This window comes from Capricornis sumatraensis, chromosome 20 (assembly GCF_032405125.1).
Source record: "Capricornis sumatraensis isolate serow.1 chromosome 20, serow.2, whole genome shotgun sequence".
NCBI classification, from domain to species: Eukaryota; Metazoa; Chordata; class Mammalia; order Artiodactyla; family Bovidae; genus Capricornis; species Capricornis sumatraensis.
The window spans coordinates 12,321,425-12,337,021 of NC_091088.1; the positions used below are offsets into that span (position 1 = coordinate 12,321,425).

The following is a 15,597-nucleotide window of genomic DNA, read 5'->3' on the forward strand; positions in this document are numbered from 1 at the left end:
ACAGATGTGAGTGGGCTCAGTTCTGCATTTGGAATGAAAGGAATTTTAACACTATTTAGACAAAGCCTCAAATGCAGTGTGAAGGGAAAGCTAGATTTCCTTACATGATTTAAACAACAACAAGAATTAGAGACCTATTTGTAATAAGGGCTCTCCGGCAGGATTTAGGATTTTTTGGTTAAAAAAAAAAGCATGTATTTGTGTTCACCACACATTACATTTCAAAGCTTTTTAGTAATTTTTTCCCCTAAATATGGTTACTTCTTCTAACGCCTTTTATTAGGAGTTAAACTTCTCTTAAAGGCAGCCACCAAAATCGCTTTTTTTTTTTTTTTTTGCCAACACCACTCTGTGTTTTTCATATTTGGGCCCCAAACCTGCTTATTATATTGAACTGCCTTGTAGGGTCCTATCAAAACACCTAATTGTTGGACCACTGTATTTTTCTCGGAAGTGGCATTTCCCATGAGATAATTAGAATAACTCCATCCTGGTCACTCTTATCTGGAACATGTGTTTGCCTAAAATCTTGCATCAGATGCTGGGCTCTCTAAGTGATAAATCCATTTCTGCTTCTACAGTGGGAGACTGCAAATCTCCTCGCTGGGATCAGACCAAAAAAAGAAAAAAAATCTCTGAAGCAGAGAACAGCTAAGTTCAAGCACATGGAAGAAGGTTGACTAAGACTTCTGTTAAAGCAAAATGAAGTGTGGATTCAGGGTCTCTATCCAAGCTAACAGTGAGAGAAAGGTCAAAATGCCCTGTTAGCCTCTGGCTTCGTGTTCTGTGAAAGAGGGAAGGAAGGCTGATACACGGCCAGAACTCATCAGCGCCAAGCACAACCTGCTTTCCTCAAAATCAGGCCTTCGTTCAGAGTTGCAATATTATCTTTGTTTCTTTTTTTAAAAAGGACAGAAAAGAAAATAAAACAGAAGTCACTGTGTTGGCCTCTATCTTCCAAACAGTGTTGGCTTTGTCTAACATCCTATTAGTGATCTTGGGGAAGTTGATGAAGAATGCAAACTACATGAATTTGTAACACGAGGTGCATGAATTTGTAACATTTTTAAAATAGGTCAATGCTGTTAGTGAAGGTGGCTCCAGACTTTCCAACCGATCTTTCCAGGGAGCCCCCACTCACAACCTGTGTTGGGATGAAATACCAATAAATCAAACCACAGCCTGTATTTCAATCAGGCATTATTTTTTCGCTCCTATTCCAGAAGCTAAGGTGCTTTGCAGTCATTACCAGCTCATCTATGTGGAGATGCCCTCAGCTAAATTTGCACGGGGAAATATGATTTAATAACACAGTTTAAACCCAGATATATACTTGGACTTCTGTAAGTGAGAGGAGGATTTTTCTTTTTCCTATTTAAGACAAATGACCTTCAAAGTTAAAAACACAAACCAACAACTTTGATGTGTTCAAAGTGTTGATGTGGAATCTTGTCAGGCCTTGCTAACAAGAAAATCATGGCGTGTGAGGGAAGAAGAAAAATAATCAGTTTCAGCCAAAAGGCAAGAACTGTTTATCCTGACCCCCGAATGCGTATGTGCCAAGCCACCTCTGCCTGTGCCCTCTTTCTGGGCTCATTTCTCTCCAGATGGGCACGCTGCTGGGGGATCAGACACTCGGGGCGAGGCTGAGAAGGCCCTGCTCTCCGGTTGGCATTTTTGTTTGTTTCCAGCAGGGCAATGGTGTCTCAACTTATTTAAAAACTGAAAACTTTGATGGGGAGGGGGATTCTCAGAGATCACAACTTACATTTACATTATATATTACTAATTATTAGAAGGACTGCGCTAACAAAACAGCCTATGTTTCACTCTGAATTACTGCCTCACTACTTCTTCATTACTCCTTCCTCTGGAGAAAAGGATGCCTTTCAAACTTCTAATGCAGTGTTGGGCCCAGTTAAACTGCACACTAAGAAACTGAGTACAGAATCAAAAAAAAAAATGCAGTTTATTATTGTAATTATTCTTTCTCTTGATATAACCAGACTTGAAAATGAAAGAAAAGCACATAGGAACATCACGCGTGGTTAGTTAGTAACTCAAGATATAAAACAATTTTGCACAGCAAAATATGTAAAAGAAAAGTAACTGACAAGATTTTTTTATATTTATTGTGGTAAGATTTACTTTTCATTTGTTTTTAAAGACAGGATGTCAGTCCCTGAAAATAACATTTACTGATTATTGCCTTTAAAACTGTGGATTTTTTTTTTAAGTTACAGAAAATCCAGTTCTGCACCACAATACAACTGTAAAAAAATCTGCATCATCTTAAAACTGTGCAGTAATGCCATTTTTATAACTGCATAAATTTTATTAGCGTTCTAAACAGTTTTGCAAATTTTTTTTTGTATTATATGCTTGCAGGTTATATCTAGTGCAATTCAGTCCCAAATACTTTAATTTGAAAAAAAAAAAACATACATTTTGAATGTAAAATACCCCTACAGATATAAACAGGGGTGCTTCCCCTTTTAATACTTTGGTTTTCAATACAGTCAGTGGTATAGCAAAGACTACACATACCCAACTTATATTTAAGTTGCAAGCACATGCTGTATAAGCTACTTTTTTTTAAACAGTCCCCTTGCAAACTCTACCCCCCTTAACATCACAACAGTAAACAATTTAGTGCATCAATCTTTTAAAAAATCTACAGCTAAACAGACCTAACTCTTTCAAATTTATCTATAACATTCCTTTATCTGTAGCATACATTTTAACTGGGCTAACAGATTATAAAAACTAGAATTAAATTATATACTAGAAACCCATAGCATTCCACATTTGACAATGACCAAAAGCCAAAAAACTAAAAACAAAACAAAAATAATGGGGCAGATTTCTTTCTCTTAAAAATAAATTTTAGACTGCTTTCGGCAACAGCACAATTTTAGTCCACCCAGTGGGGTGGTCATTCTCATTTAAGAGGAATACATTAAGAGTTCTTTACTGTTGGCCTTGTTAAATTTTTTTAACCCATTCCGGCATCTTTGACAAGGAGCCCCTTCAGTGCATTTACAATGGGAGGCTGAAGTTCTGAGTAACTCAAAGCAGTTTTGGAGCACATGCAAACTTTCATGGGAAGAAGGCTCTAGGGTTGCACTTTTTTTTTTGTTCTGAACTCAAAAAAGTCATGAGGCAATAAAACAAAAGTATGAATGCCAATGCCATAAGTCTTCGAACGTCCATTTCCAAGCCAAAAGGAAAAAAAAAAAAGAAAAAATAATTATACCATACATGTCCAGCATGCAGGCTTTTTTTTTTTATTAATATAATGTCTCTTTTCCATAAAGTCTTTGAAACAGTTATAGTTCATTGTTGCTAAGACAAAGTAGCAAGCATAATAATGCATGAGATGAGAATGAGTTGTTTTTTTTTTAATGGCAGACTAAACTCTCAGATTTGGCATCATAAGGACCAAAACTCACGAGTCACACCCAGAAGGTTGATGCAGGCTTGATTGTGGCCGGTTCATGAGGATTTTTTTCCCTCTATTTTAGCATAACAATGCTCAAAAAACCCCGATGGAACTCAGCACGCTGCAAGTCTATAACATTTCACATTTTTTTTTCCTTTGCAAGCTCAATCTCATATGAAGAACTCAGGAGGAGAAAAAAAACTTAGCCTTTTTTTTTTCTTTTATCTCAAAGGAGATGGGTGGCAAGTGGGTGAGGGTGGAGGATGGGGGTGGTGAGTTAGGGGCAACACAGCAAGCTCCAAAAACTCAAAGTTCTTTAAAAAAAAAAAAATCCAAACAAAATAAAACACACACACACAGAAAATGAACACCAGCTCATGAACTGAAGAAAAAAAAAAAATACGTGAATGATGCAGGCTTCAAAGGTGAGCATGAGGAACTCTGTTGAGATCTTTGAACATTGAGCAAGTGAAAGGGGTGGGGGGGGATGTTAAAAAAAAAAAAAGCCAGCAAGTTATGGAGAATTTCAGATTGGCAATCCATGAGCCAGACCACCAGCCCCTCCCCGACTCAAAAACAGCCGCCACCACCACCATCTCGGAGCAGTGTGTGTGTGTGTGTGTGTGCGCGCGCGCGCGTGTGTGTGTGTGTGTGTGTGTGCGCGCGTGCAGGGGGCAACTGGGGGGGGGCAAGTTGGGGAGGGGAGGGGGCGAGGTGGTGGCGAGCAAGGCGCTTGGAGCTGCAAGCCCACACCCGAGTCGGACCCCCACGGAGCGCTTAGCAAGGGGGCGAGCTGGGGCCGCGTGTCAGACTCACATGAAAAACTCGGGAGAGGACGGGTTGTCGCTGCTCGAGCCGTTTTCTCGGAAGCCGCTGCTCACCAGCTTCTCGTACTTCTCCTTGTACGCGTCCCTCTCGCGCACCAGCCTGGAGATCTCCTGCTTGAGGTGGTCGACCTGCTGCAGCAGCTGGTTCTTCTCGGACTCCAGGACGTGCCTCTGCTGCACTCTCTTGAAGCGGCAGGACTGGGCATAGCCGCGGTTTTTCAGGGTCCGCCTTTTCTGCTTCAGCCGAATCACCTCCTCCTTGCTGACCCCGCGCAGCTGCCGGTTCAGCTCGCGCACCGACATGGTCACCAGCTGCTCGTCGGAGAAGCGGTCGTCGAAGTGCAGGCCGCCGGCCGCGGCGTGATGAGGGTGCAGGGCGCCCCCCGCCCCCGCCGCGCCCCCGCCGCCGCCGCCTCCGCCGCCGCCGCCGCCCCCGGCGCTGGCCGGGCCGCCCGAGCCGCCGCCGGAGCCGCCCGCGCCCCCGGCCGAGGCGGACGCGCTGCCCGCGGCGCCCGGCGCGCCGGCCGTCGGGTGGTGGTGGTGGCCGGCGGCGTGGTGGTGGTGGTGGTGGTGGTGGTAATGCGGGGCCGCGCCGCTCTGCGCGGCGGCCGCGGCGATCACGGCGGACACCACGGCGGCGGCGGGGCCCATCTCCTCGCCGCTGCCGCCCAGGGAGGCGCCGGCGCCGGCCCCGGCCGCCGAGGCCAGCTGCTGCGCCCCGCGCGCGTAGCCATCGAAGCCGCCCTGGAGCTGGTGGCTGTTGCTGATGAGCGCCTCGACCGCGTCCTCGGGGCTGAAGCCCAGCGCCTCGGGGTTCAGCTGCTGCGGGTAGCCGGTCATCCAGTAGTAGTCTTCCAGGTGCGCCTTCTGCTCGCTGCCTGAGCCCGGGCTGGGCGCCGAGAAGCTGGGCGAAGGGGGCACCGAGCTGCACGGCGTGCTCATGGGGGTGGAGGACAGTGAGCCCCCGGCGATGAGACGGCCGCACTGGCTGATGATGCGGTCGGTCTCCACCGGCTCCTTTTTCACTTCAAACTTCATCAGATCGAAGTCATTAACATATTCCATGGCCAGGGGACTGGTGGGCAGGTCGGAGTTGCTCATTGCCAGTTCCGATGCCATTCTCCTGCCGCCGCCGCCGCCGCCGCCGCCGCTCCGCCAGATGGGCTGCAGGAGAGGGGCCAGCGGGCTGTGCTGGGTGGCCAGCGGGTGAGCCAGCTTGCCGGGCTGGGGCGCTTCTAGCTTGCGCGGCGGTGGCTGGCCCGAAACCTCCGAGCGCGCACACACACACACACACACCCCCGCCGCCCTGCCCGCGCCCCCCGCGCCCGCCCTCCCTCCCCCCCGCCCCGGCTCACGCCAATGTGCTCGCTCGCTCGCCCCGGCCCCTCCTCGCCTGCTCGCCTCCTAGCGCGCCGAGTCGGCGGCTTCAGGCTCGGGAAGGTCCTCCGCGGGCTGCGGTGGCGGTGGTGGCGGCGGCGGCGAAGCCGGAGGAGCCTGGCTGGGTGCGCGGCGTCCCCCGCTCGCCGCTCCGCTGCGCGCTTTGCATAAGGAGGGCTCGGCTCGGCTTGCTGGCCCCGGCTGCAGGCGGGGCGCGCGCGGCTGCCGTTCGGGGCTGCAGGCGCGGCAGGCGGCTGTCCGGGAGGCGCAGGCCTTGGCACCGGGGAGTTAACACTTCATGCTTCTCGCCTCCTCTTCTGCCTGGCTCTTTTTTAATTAAAAAAAAAAAATTTTTTTTTTCTCTCCTCTCGCTCAACCTCGCGCTCTTCCTCCCTCCGTGCAAAGTGCAAGACAGAGGTGCAGCCGGGCTGGAGGAAAGGGGGGGGGGGGGGGGAGTTGAGTTCTTTCTTGCTTTTTTTTTTCTTTTAAAGCGAAATAGCGAAGTCCTGGGGAAAAGGCGAGGCGCAGAGCAAAAGGGGGGAGACCGCGCAGACGAGCAGCCGGAGCTATACAGCTCGAAGATGAAAAAAAAAGATTTTAAAGCCTCTGATCCAGCAAGAAGAGTTTAAAGCTATTGCTGAGTTTTATAGCACTCGTGACGTCAGGCCCAAATGGGAAATTGACTGGTACTCCGGACCAATGGGAGGCGGCGGGAGCGCCCGCGATTAGCATAGGAGTCGAGAAACAAGGAAACTTTTCCGAGCTGTCAATCAGGGCCCAATCAGCTGACTGTCAGCTGGGACGGGCAGTCTTAACCCTTCCCAAGCCGCAGCCTCCGCGCGAGGTTGCAAAGACCAGAGCAAAGTTTGGTGCAAGAGGGGACAGAGTTTTCCGGAGGGGCTGCGGGAACCCGGGTGGACAGCGAGGACGGTTTGCTTTACTTCGGAGCTAGAGAGGTCTGCCTTCCGGAGCCCTAGCTCGCCTGCCACTCGCTCGGCCACGGTTGGCCTGCTTCCCCCCAACTCCTTCCTGACCGCCCCCCCCCACCCCCGACACACACCCCCGCAAGGATCGTGAATTAGCCGGGTAGCTTTTTCTCCTTGCTCCACCTTAGGAGGGGAACCTTCCTTCCCCGGAGCCTGGCAATGCCCCGAGCGCAAACTTGGCCCCAACTCTTTGTCCCTCTCCCCGGTGCCCGCGCGCACCCGCGCGCGTGGGGGCGCAGGGGTCCCCACTGCGCGCTTGACCTCGCCCGGTCGCGCGCTTGCCAGGGCGGCTCCAAGTCCGCGGAGAGAGCGAGCCCGTTTTATCAGCCTCTTTTAAAGGATTTGAAATGAGTTGCTCAGGGGCCATTCCGCGCGGGGGCTGGCTGCCCGCTGGCTTCTCCCGTCCTTGGCTGGGGGGTGCGAACGCGAATTAACTCCGGGAAAGCTCGGTGTCAGGTCAGCCCGGCTTCTCACCCTCGGGCCTCTGACTCTGGCCCGAGTCTGGCCTTTGAGACTCACTTCTCTTTCTCATACACACACGCACGTACTCATCCACCCCCTAATGAAATCTGACTCCTGTTTATCAGGGTCCTGCGCGCCCTTTGCACTTTTACATTTCGCTTAATTATTTCAGACTTGATCGTGGGGAGGAACGGGGACGAAAAAAGAACCAATACCCCAGCCTTCACCAGCTCCCTCGAAGGGTTAAGTTTTAAACCGCGGTTTCTGGGACGGGTCCGGAAACCCAGAGTGGGGGATGGGGAGGACGCGAGTAGGGGCTGCTTCTCCCCCTTGGGGGTGTTGCAGATGCTAATAACTAACTGTTCAGTTTTCTCGATCGATTCTTCTAAAGCTTTGCAAAAAAAAAAAAAGAAAGAAAGAAAGAAAGAAAAGAAAAAGGAAGGAAAAAAAAAGAAAGAAAGAACCAGCAACTCTGTTTCTAAGATTTTAAAGCGATAGGCCAGATGGAGAAGCCGAGATTTATTTGAGGGAAAGCGAGAGGGCGCGGAGCCGACCCAGCGTTTGGAAGACCAGCCTGCCTGCCTGGATGTTGGACTGTTGATTCCTCCAATTAATGAAATGCACTTGGTGTTAATCATATTTATCTTATTTTATGGGAGGGGGAGACGCTAGGAGGGTGCATTAAAAAAAAAATCTGAAAAGCCTGCAGAACGGTCGAAGAGGGAAAACTGTTGTTGGACCGAGTTGGTTCTTACCTCAACAGCGCCACCTTTCGGCAAAGGTCAGTTGAAATTGATCCGTGTCCAGTTTTGTTGATGAAATGAAAAGAAGCTGGTTTCCCTAGGTGGGAGGAGGAAAGAGGGGCGGAAAATTGGTTTGGCTGCAAGTGGGAGAGCCCGACTTTGTCAGGAAAGGGGCTGAAGGCAGTGCTGGCAGGTGCGGGAAACATTTTTTTCCCCCGCCGACCCCTTTGACTGTGGAGAAAGAGGCCAGACCCGGGAGACTTATGCAAGAGGATCCCATGTAACAAACAGGGCCCCAAACCCTTTTTAAAAAGTGCCAGGATGCATTTTCAACGGGCTTTATGGCAATATCAATAGAATTAAAGTTACTTGTAATTCAGTGATAAATGAGATGTCTCTAGTAAGTAAGATTAAGTGCAGTGCTATAAAGTTGTTTATCTGAAAAGTAATTCTCAGAAAACCTGACTTCTGACACTTAGTCATATATTAAGCCAGCTTCTTGAACATTGCACTTCAGAATGCTCTTACCCACCCGACTGCATACTTTACTATTTATAATGAGACCTTAGGTGTCACTCATTGGCTTCAGACACCAGATTAGACTTGTGTTCATTTCCCTCATGCTGGCAGCCTTGGGTTTCAGCAAACCCGGGAATCCCTAAGGAGAGACTCCCCAAAAGGCTTGCAGGCAAGTCGTTATCCTAAAAGGCCAGCACTGTTGGTATTTTCCAGAAAAGCACTTTTTCTTTTTATCATTACTGCAGAGACGATGTTTATAAGAGTAGCTTGGGCTTTATGGGAGTACTTTGTTGGGATGGAATGAGATATGTCCATAAGCAGTTTGGGGAAGAAAGAGTGAAGATTATGTCAATATTTATGCAGCCTCACAGAATCTCTTTGCTTTTCTCTTTCAAACAGTATTTCACCTAGTAATGAAGTTAAGGGATTACAGCTTATGTATTCAAGGGAAAAATTTACTGCTTAAATTACATCAACATATTATGTCATTAGCATTGTCCATAGCAATATTTTTCTAAGTCTTTTTAAAGTTATTAGCCACAAATGCCTGAAGTTTATATTTTAATGTAAAATATGAATTTCAGTATACTTAGGAATAATTAATTCACTTTTTTATTAGAATTTTTGCGTTAATCCTTTTGCATCCGATTTTTGGTAAAAGCTGTGAGAGATGATCCCTGCCTTTCATGAAAGTATTTTTGGTCAGGAACACTGAAACTGCTACATTTATAAATAAACAACATTTATAAACAAAGTTCACTAATGACGAAGATCATGAGATACAGATTCATGGCCATGCACCTAATTGTTGCAATTATGTATCATTTCTAGAAATTAAATGCCCATGTTTGGGCAGCTAAGTGTATTATTATCTGCACATTTTATTTTTGTACACTGCTGTCAAGCCAGGGTATTTTTCTTTCTCTCATTGCAGAGTCTTTTATAGTCTCCCATTTTCTCTTGGGGGGAAAAAAAAGATACAAATTATTTTTTAGAAGTGGAGCAGTGGTGCTCCCAGGCTTATAACTTAATTCTCATTTTTGTCCTTTTTCCTTTATTATTTGGTGATTCACAGGGGTGTCTAAACATTTACAGTCCTCTGTTAGCAGCGTTTCTCATGTAACAATTGAGCACTCTCATTTTAATTAGTACTATTCAGGTTTTTGAATCTCTACAATTCTTTAGATTTCTTTGCTAACGTTGTTTGTTTCACTTCTCTCCTAGCCAATATAATCCAAATACAATATGAACTGTGTTTTCTTACTGCTTAATACCCCATGCTATATATACTCTGGTAATCTCTGTAGAACAATACAGAGTAATTTAGAAACCACGCGTTTGTCATTATTGACCAATTCAAACCAGTAGCATTCAACTTTCTGAAAGCAGTGAGTCTTTACAGAGGAATTTGGTGGGAGGGAGGAGGGCATGGGTCGAATCACATAGGAGATTGTGAAACCCTAACATCAAAAACACAGTGTTGGTTTCATGTCAGTACGCACATAACAACTTCATGCAAAAAAAAAAAATTCAAACCCTGTTTACATCCAAATTATAATGATTCAAAGTGAAAAATAATATAGTCTTCCTGATTGTGAGTTACCACCGTTCAGGTGTATCATGTTGGAATGAGACATATATAATCTAAAAAGAACAAGATGCATCAAGGGTAGTGTCTGAACTCTCTGTTTATCCAGGAGCTGATTTTATGGTGCAGAACTAACCAGTGTCCACTGAATTTCACTCTGAAACCAACTAAATCGATTTGAGGAAAGAGTTGTTCAGAGGAACTGAATGATAAGGCATGGAGTGTTCTTAGCTGGAGTGTTAGAGAAATCCTTTTAACAGTCTTTAGTGAGCAGGGCAAGTAAATCACAAATCACTGTTAGCAGATTCATGGAAGAAAATTAATCGAATCAGACGAGATAATCTGATAAGGGTAAAATTGCTGAGGAAACAGTCTTGCCTCATATTGGAGAATGTAAGACAACAGTCTGATTACTAGGAGTCGTTATGAATAGGTGAATTATGTGCTAAATAATCATCAGAGTAAATCAGCATTTATTAATTCTTTTCTCTTTAAGCAATTCACAGTTGTAAGTTAAAGCCGCTCTCTCTTTGAAGACCCATCTTTTATAATTTTTATTAGAGGTAATTTATTATTTGCATTACCTGTATTTACTTCATAATTGAACATTTTGCATTCAAATTTATGTAATGCATTATGCTTGAGAATATATTTCTGCCTGATTAGCATAAATAGTCACTTACCTCATGAATTACTAACAAAGTTTATCTTAAAATATAGGTTTTTTTATTAAGTGGAACGCAAACATATGTACAATAAATTCTGATTTTCCGGTGCAGTTAGAGAATGGCTCACATTTGGTTTCAGGGAAGCCAGGCTTTAAGGGGAGGGGAGTAATCATGAGGAGAGAGCAAAAAATAGACAAATCAGATTTGGAGGTTTCTCTGGGGGGGGGTACCATTTTGATGGGGGATTGTGCCTGGTGGGGGGCAGGAGGGAAAGGGCAGAAGAAGGGTCTGGGGTCTTCATACACTGTTTAGGTTGTTTACTGGAAAGTGGATTCTGAAAACAAAAAGCCCTGCAACTCGCCATCTGTGCCTTTGTGAAAGACCACGGTTGCAAGTGGATCTCATCGCCAGAGTTTGGGGTCTTGTTTATGTTATGTGTGTTTATTTGTATCAGGCTCCCAAAGGGCTCTACCTTAGAACACAGTACACATCATTTAGTCAGGTTCTTGTTTGTTTTGCACCAGAGATGTGGGAAAGCCAGATGTTTTCTCGAGTGAGAATTCCTAGGACGGCCTCCCCAGATTTACTTGAGCTCCTGTCCTTTCCTCACCCAACCAAGACACCGAGTTAGGCCTGGTGGACGGGAGGGGATTACTAAACAGCTCTGTGCATACACCAGCATCTGATCGGGATTAATCAACAGCTCTGTGCATACACCAGCATCTGAGCGAAAGGACTTCTTTGGCATTTAGGCACCAGAGAGAGATTCAAAATTAGAGGCCTCTTTCCTATTCTCGCCATTCCAGATCAACAGATTCCCATGCTTGTCTCTTTTTTCTTTTCTTTTTTCCTTCTTTCCTTTTTTCCAGAACACAGATGTCTCCCTAGCATTTTCTTTTCCTTTAGTTAGGAACCGCTTGCAATTCAGCATTCCATCGTTATACCCTTTTTGATCCTATTCACAGAGCTACACCACGGAGGGAATTTGTCCCGAAAGCATTCAGCCCTTCGAAGGTTTATCATGCTGAAGTCAGAACTGATTTTTTACAAAAACCAGGAATACAGGAACGGACATGATAGTGGGACAGTGTTGGTTCAGGCTGTGTCTTCTGTGCAGGAGACGTCAAGGGACAGACTCTGTAGAGTTGCAGTCACTTTCCTTCCTCCCCCGGGGTCTGGGGTGATTCTTAGGTCCTGGTCCAGTGGCATTTAGCAGCCATGTGCCCTGGGAGCTGGAACCTTGAGTCCTAGAAAACACAAAACCAGGCTTAAATGCGTGCATGTTGACCGGAGGACTCTGCTGAGGCAGAGGGTTTCTGAATCTCTGTTTCTGAGTTTGTTTGGCTGGACCGGAGAGGAGAGATCCCTCGTGGCCGGTATTATATCTCTGTTCTCGGTTGCATCGAGGCTTTTGCTGAGCTTTTGCACATGTTGTTCTGTGTACTGAAAACACCAAACCTGCCCAGGAACACCCTCACGGCCTCATCCATTGTGAAGGTGTTCCTGGTCCGAACAGGTCTTCTCTGTTCTGGAGAACAGAGAATTGGGCGGGATAAGCCCTCCCACCCCTAATAAAAATGAAAGTCACATTTATAGACCCTTTTGCTAGTATTCTTATTTAGTTGTTTTATAAACCATGATCCATGTTATTGGTTAAATAGAAATGTTTGAACCAGACCGAAAGGGGAGGACATCAAACAAAGGAACCACTATTCCTCATCTCCACCCTGGCCCCCTAATTATGGTCTCAGGCGTTACCATCTGTGATAATTGGGGTCTGGGTGTATACTCTCTGCAGAGTGGAACTGTAGCAGGCACACCATTCTTCACCCTAACAATCTCAGAAAGCAGCTTGGGGCATGCCCCCGTTTTTTGGGGAGAACCTCAGACTAGGGAGAGTGTAGAAGTCTGACCTTAACACTTTCCCTCCAGTGTACAATCAATGGGACTCTGGTTTGCAGCACTGGCCTGCAAATGGTCAGCACTCAGGGCTGGTTTCAGCACAGCAGCCCGTGAGACCGTCAGGGGCCCAGGAGGACATCTGCATTTCTTCTAAAGTCAGAGTTAAAGAAGTGAAACTCATCAAGCATGGGTTACATCTGTCATTATACCAACACAGCTATAAAATATAATCAAGTTTCCTTACGGAAGAAGGAGTCCGTGGAAACCAAAGTGAGTAGCACCCACACAAGTCTGCCTGGGGCCCTGATAGCATGTACTTGATTACCTCCAGTGACCGGGTGCTCACTGCTCCCTGTTTTACCTTCCAGCTGGTCCGTCTGTCTTCCCACAGTCCTGAGACTTGTCAGGAAAAACTTTTTGTCTGTCGAGTATAGAGTCATATCCCTTTCTTCTGTACATGAGTCTAGATTTTATACACTTGAAAGGATGTAATGAGCCCTTACACCCCTCGGGGTGTCCCAGGAGTAGAAGACAGCCACTCCGACACCCTTTCCCTGCCATTCATTCCTTTTCACTTCTGGACATGCCCAGTGCCTTCAGCACGTTCACAAATGCCTGCATTTCAAGTGCCCCTGCCTCACGGCTGCCGCCCTGCTCTTAGGGTTCAGATTCCAGAGCTGAACCCAGATCCCCAGGTGTGAGCGTCTTATCACAGAGCAGGCACCGCCTTCCACCTCTGGGAGCTGCAGCCTGTCTGCTCTCGTGCACCAAGTAATTTCCCTGGTCTCCCCAGCAGACACAGAACGCCGGTGACTCACCAAGGCTGGCCCCAGGCCCCTTCTCCTTGTGCTTCCCCCGTCCTCTGTTTGTGGGCTTGTGTTTTTGAACCCGAGCATGGAAACATGCAATGATCTCCAGTAGGATCCATCTGTCTCCTGTCGAGCCGGGTCCCTACCTGTCTAAATCTCTCTTTGGATTTAGAATGCGCCATCAACGAGGTTTAGTTTGCTTTCCACCTCTGTGGCAGCCGCCAATGAAACGGGCGTGCTTTTTCTGTGACTTCACCTCTCGGACACAGGACCCTCACCTGCAAAATGGGTGCTGGTCAGGGTCAGAGATTGTGCCTGTGAAGTGTCTGCTACCATGGGAGGACGCAGGGCAGCTCCCTAAGTGGCTGGAGCCCTTCTGCCCTTCCAGCTCTCCCTGAGTTGTTGATGACAGTATCGCAGGGGACCAAGCCTCGACGGTCCCTCTCAGCCCTTCATCGTTACACAAAATGACTCACTGGATTATTCGAGTCCCCTAGTGGACATTCTAAATTAAATGGGCCTAAAACATCACCAAATCAGCAGGGCAATGCAAGTCAAAACCGCCGTGAGATACCACCCACCCCCCAACCTGTTAGGATAGCTATTATCAAAAAGATATAACAGCTGGCAAGGATGTGGCAAAAAAGGGAACCTTGTGCACTGTTGGTAGGAATGACAGTTGGTGCCGCCCCTTATGGGTATTTATCCAAGGGAAATGAAATCAGTATCTCAAAGAGCTATCTGGAGTCCCATGTTTATCACAGCAGTACTTATAATAGCCAGGATATGGAAACAGCCTAAGTATCCATCTGTAGGTGAAGGGATAAAGAGAATCTGATACATGATATACAAGGGAATACTATTCAGCCTTAAAAAAGAAAGCGATCCTGCCATTTGTGACAATGTGGATGAACCTGGAGGGCGTTGTACTAAGTGAAATAAGCCAGACACAGAAAGACAAGTACCATATGATCACATTTGTAACGGAATCTGAAAAGGTCACACTTACAGAATGGAGATCAGAACAGTGGTGATGGGGGAGTCAAGGGTGGAGGAGAACGGGGCAAGGCTGAGCCAAGGCAGGACGTGTCAGTTATGCAGGATGTACTCATTTCGCGGCATCTGGCTGTGTATGATAAATTGCACCTGTTGTACAGCATACGGGAGACCTGCTTTACAGCATATTGGCTGTAGTGACCAATACTGTATGGGACACCGTGTATTGTAATTTGCCAAGAGAGTCGATCTTCAGTGCTCTTAACACACACACACACAAGGAAGACAGCAGCTGTGATGTAATGGATGTATTAACTAGCATGGTTGTGGTGGTGATTTCACAATGTATACACATACCAAAACATTACATCATATACCTGAAATATGTGCAATTTATATTTGTCAATTTTGCCCCAATAAAGTGGAAACAATAGAACTGGCCTATTTGGTAATTGGGGTCGTTTTAAACTCCATGGGGATGTACCCTTCTAATCAATTCTAAAGGAACTTTACTTTTTTTTTTTTCTATTGTATAGACACAGCTCTCTGTCGAGGATGGCAGGTAACTTAGATAACTGTTTAAAGTTTCACCTGCTCTGACCTCTGTAAACCTCTGCCCTGTCAAAATACTCAGTAGTTGTCCAAAGCTGGGACCTCAGAGACTAATAAAAAATAGATGTAACCTAGAAAACCTAAGCAGAAGAGCTCTGTGTGTGTATAAAAGACTCTTTGCGGTCTGTTCCTTCCCCCTGGCTGCTTCTCTCATTTCCACCGCCACCTTCCCTGCCGTTTCCCAATGCCAGTTTTGAGGCCGCGAGGCTCTGAGGCACTTTCTTGAAGAGTTCAGAGTTGCCAGTGTCCACCTTTGAGCTGCCACTGGTTCCCCCTGGTCTCTCTTGAAAGGAGCTCAATGTGCAGACTTTTGCAGACTCTGCCCTTTGTGGCTCCCTTCGCTTCTCCTTGCAGAAAAAGCTGGGCATGAAAGCAGGAGGGAGCCGGTGTGCATTTATGACCGGCTGTCCAGGGTCTGTGTCCTGCTTGAGAGCCTGGGGCCAGCTGTCACAGCGGACCAGGCCAGGGTTGTCATCAGGGCCTGGAGGAAGGATGGGGACTCTTGGGTGAGTGTCCCCATGGGCTCCAGGCTCCATGAAGAGCTGCTGATCTGGGCTGATCATGTGGGTGCTGGCAGGTCGGGGAAGGGGGCGTCGGCGTGGAGACAGGGTACTCATTCACCCTCTGACCTCAGCAAGGCTACACTGTCTTTGCCAGCTCATTTCT

General features: G+C 47.0%; 1 protein-coding gene across 3 annotated transcripts; it reads right to left on the reverse strand.

Annotated features, from left to right (window-relative positions):
- Window positions 1–1,979: 1,979 nt before the first annotated feature.
- On the reverse strand, window positions 1,980–5,571 carry MAF (MAF bZIP transcription factor). 3 transcript variants are annotated; one of them, XM_068991945.1, is made up of 2 exons: window positions 5,290–5,571; window positions 1,980–4,602 (listed from the first exon to the last, which is right to left on the reverse strand). In XM_068991945.1, exons 1-2 carry the CDS (start codon window positions 5,386–5,388, stop codon window positions 4,255–4,257), a joined length of 447 nt encoding a protein of 148 aa, XP_068848046.1. In that variant the 5' UTR covers window positions 5,389–5,571; the 3' UTR covers window positions 1,980–4,254. The 3 variants fall into 3 exon arrangements, with proteins under 3 accessions (XP_068848046.1, XP_068848044.1, XP_068848045.1); XM_068991943.1 differs by having other exon boundaries at window positions 1,980–3,803; window positions 4,256–5,571; XM_068991944.1 differs by having other exon boundaries at window positions 1,980–5,571.
- Between the last annotated feature and the right edge of the window lie 10,026 nt (window positions 5,572–15,597).

Bases quoted from the DNA above. Each gene is read 5' to 3' on its own strand.
- MAF (XM_068991943.1), bottom strand. From the start codon at position 5,388: ATGGCATCGGAACTGGCAATGAGCAACTCCGACCTGCCCACCAGTCCC. The intron at 3,804-4,255 runs AGTCTGACACGC...TGGTGTTCATTT, and splicing joins TCTCCCGAGTTTTTCATGTG to TCTGTGTGTGTGTGTTTTAT.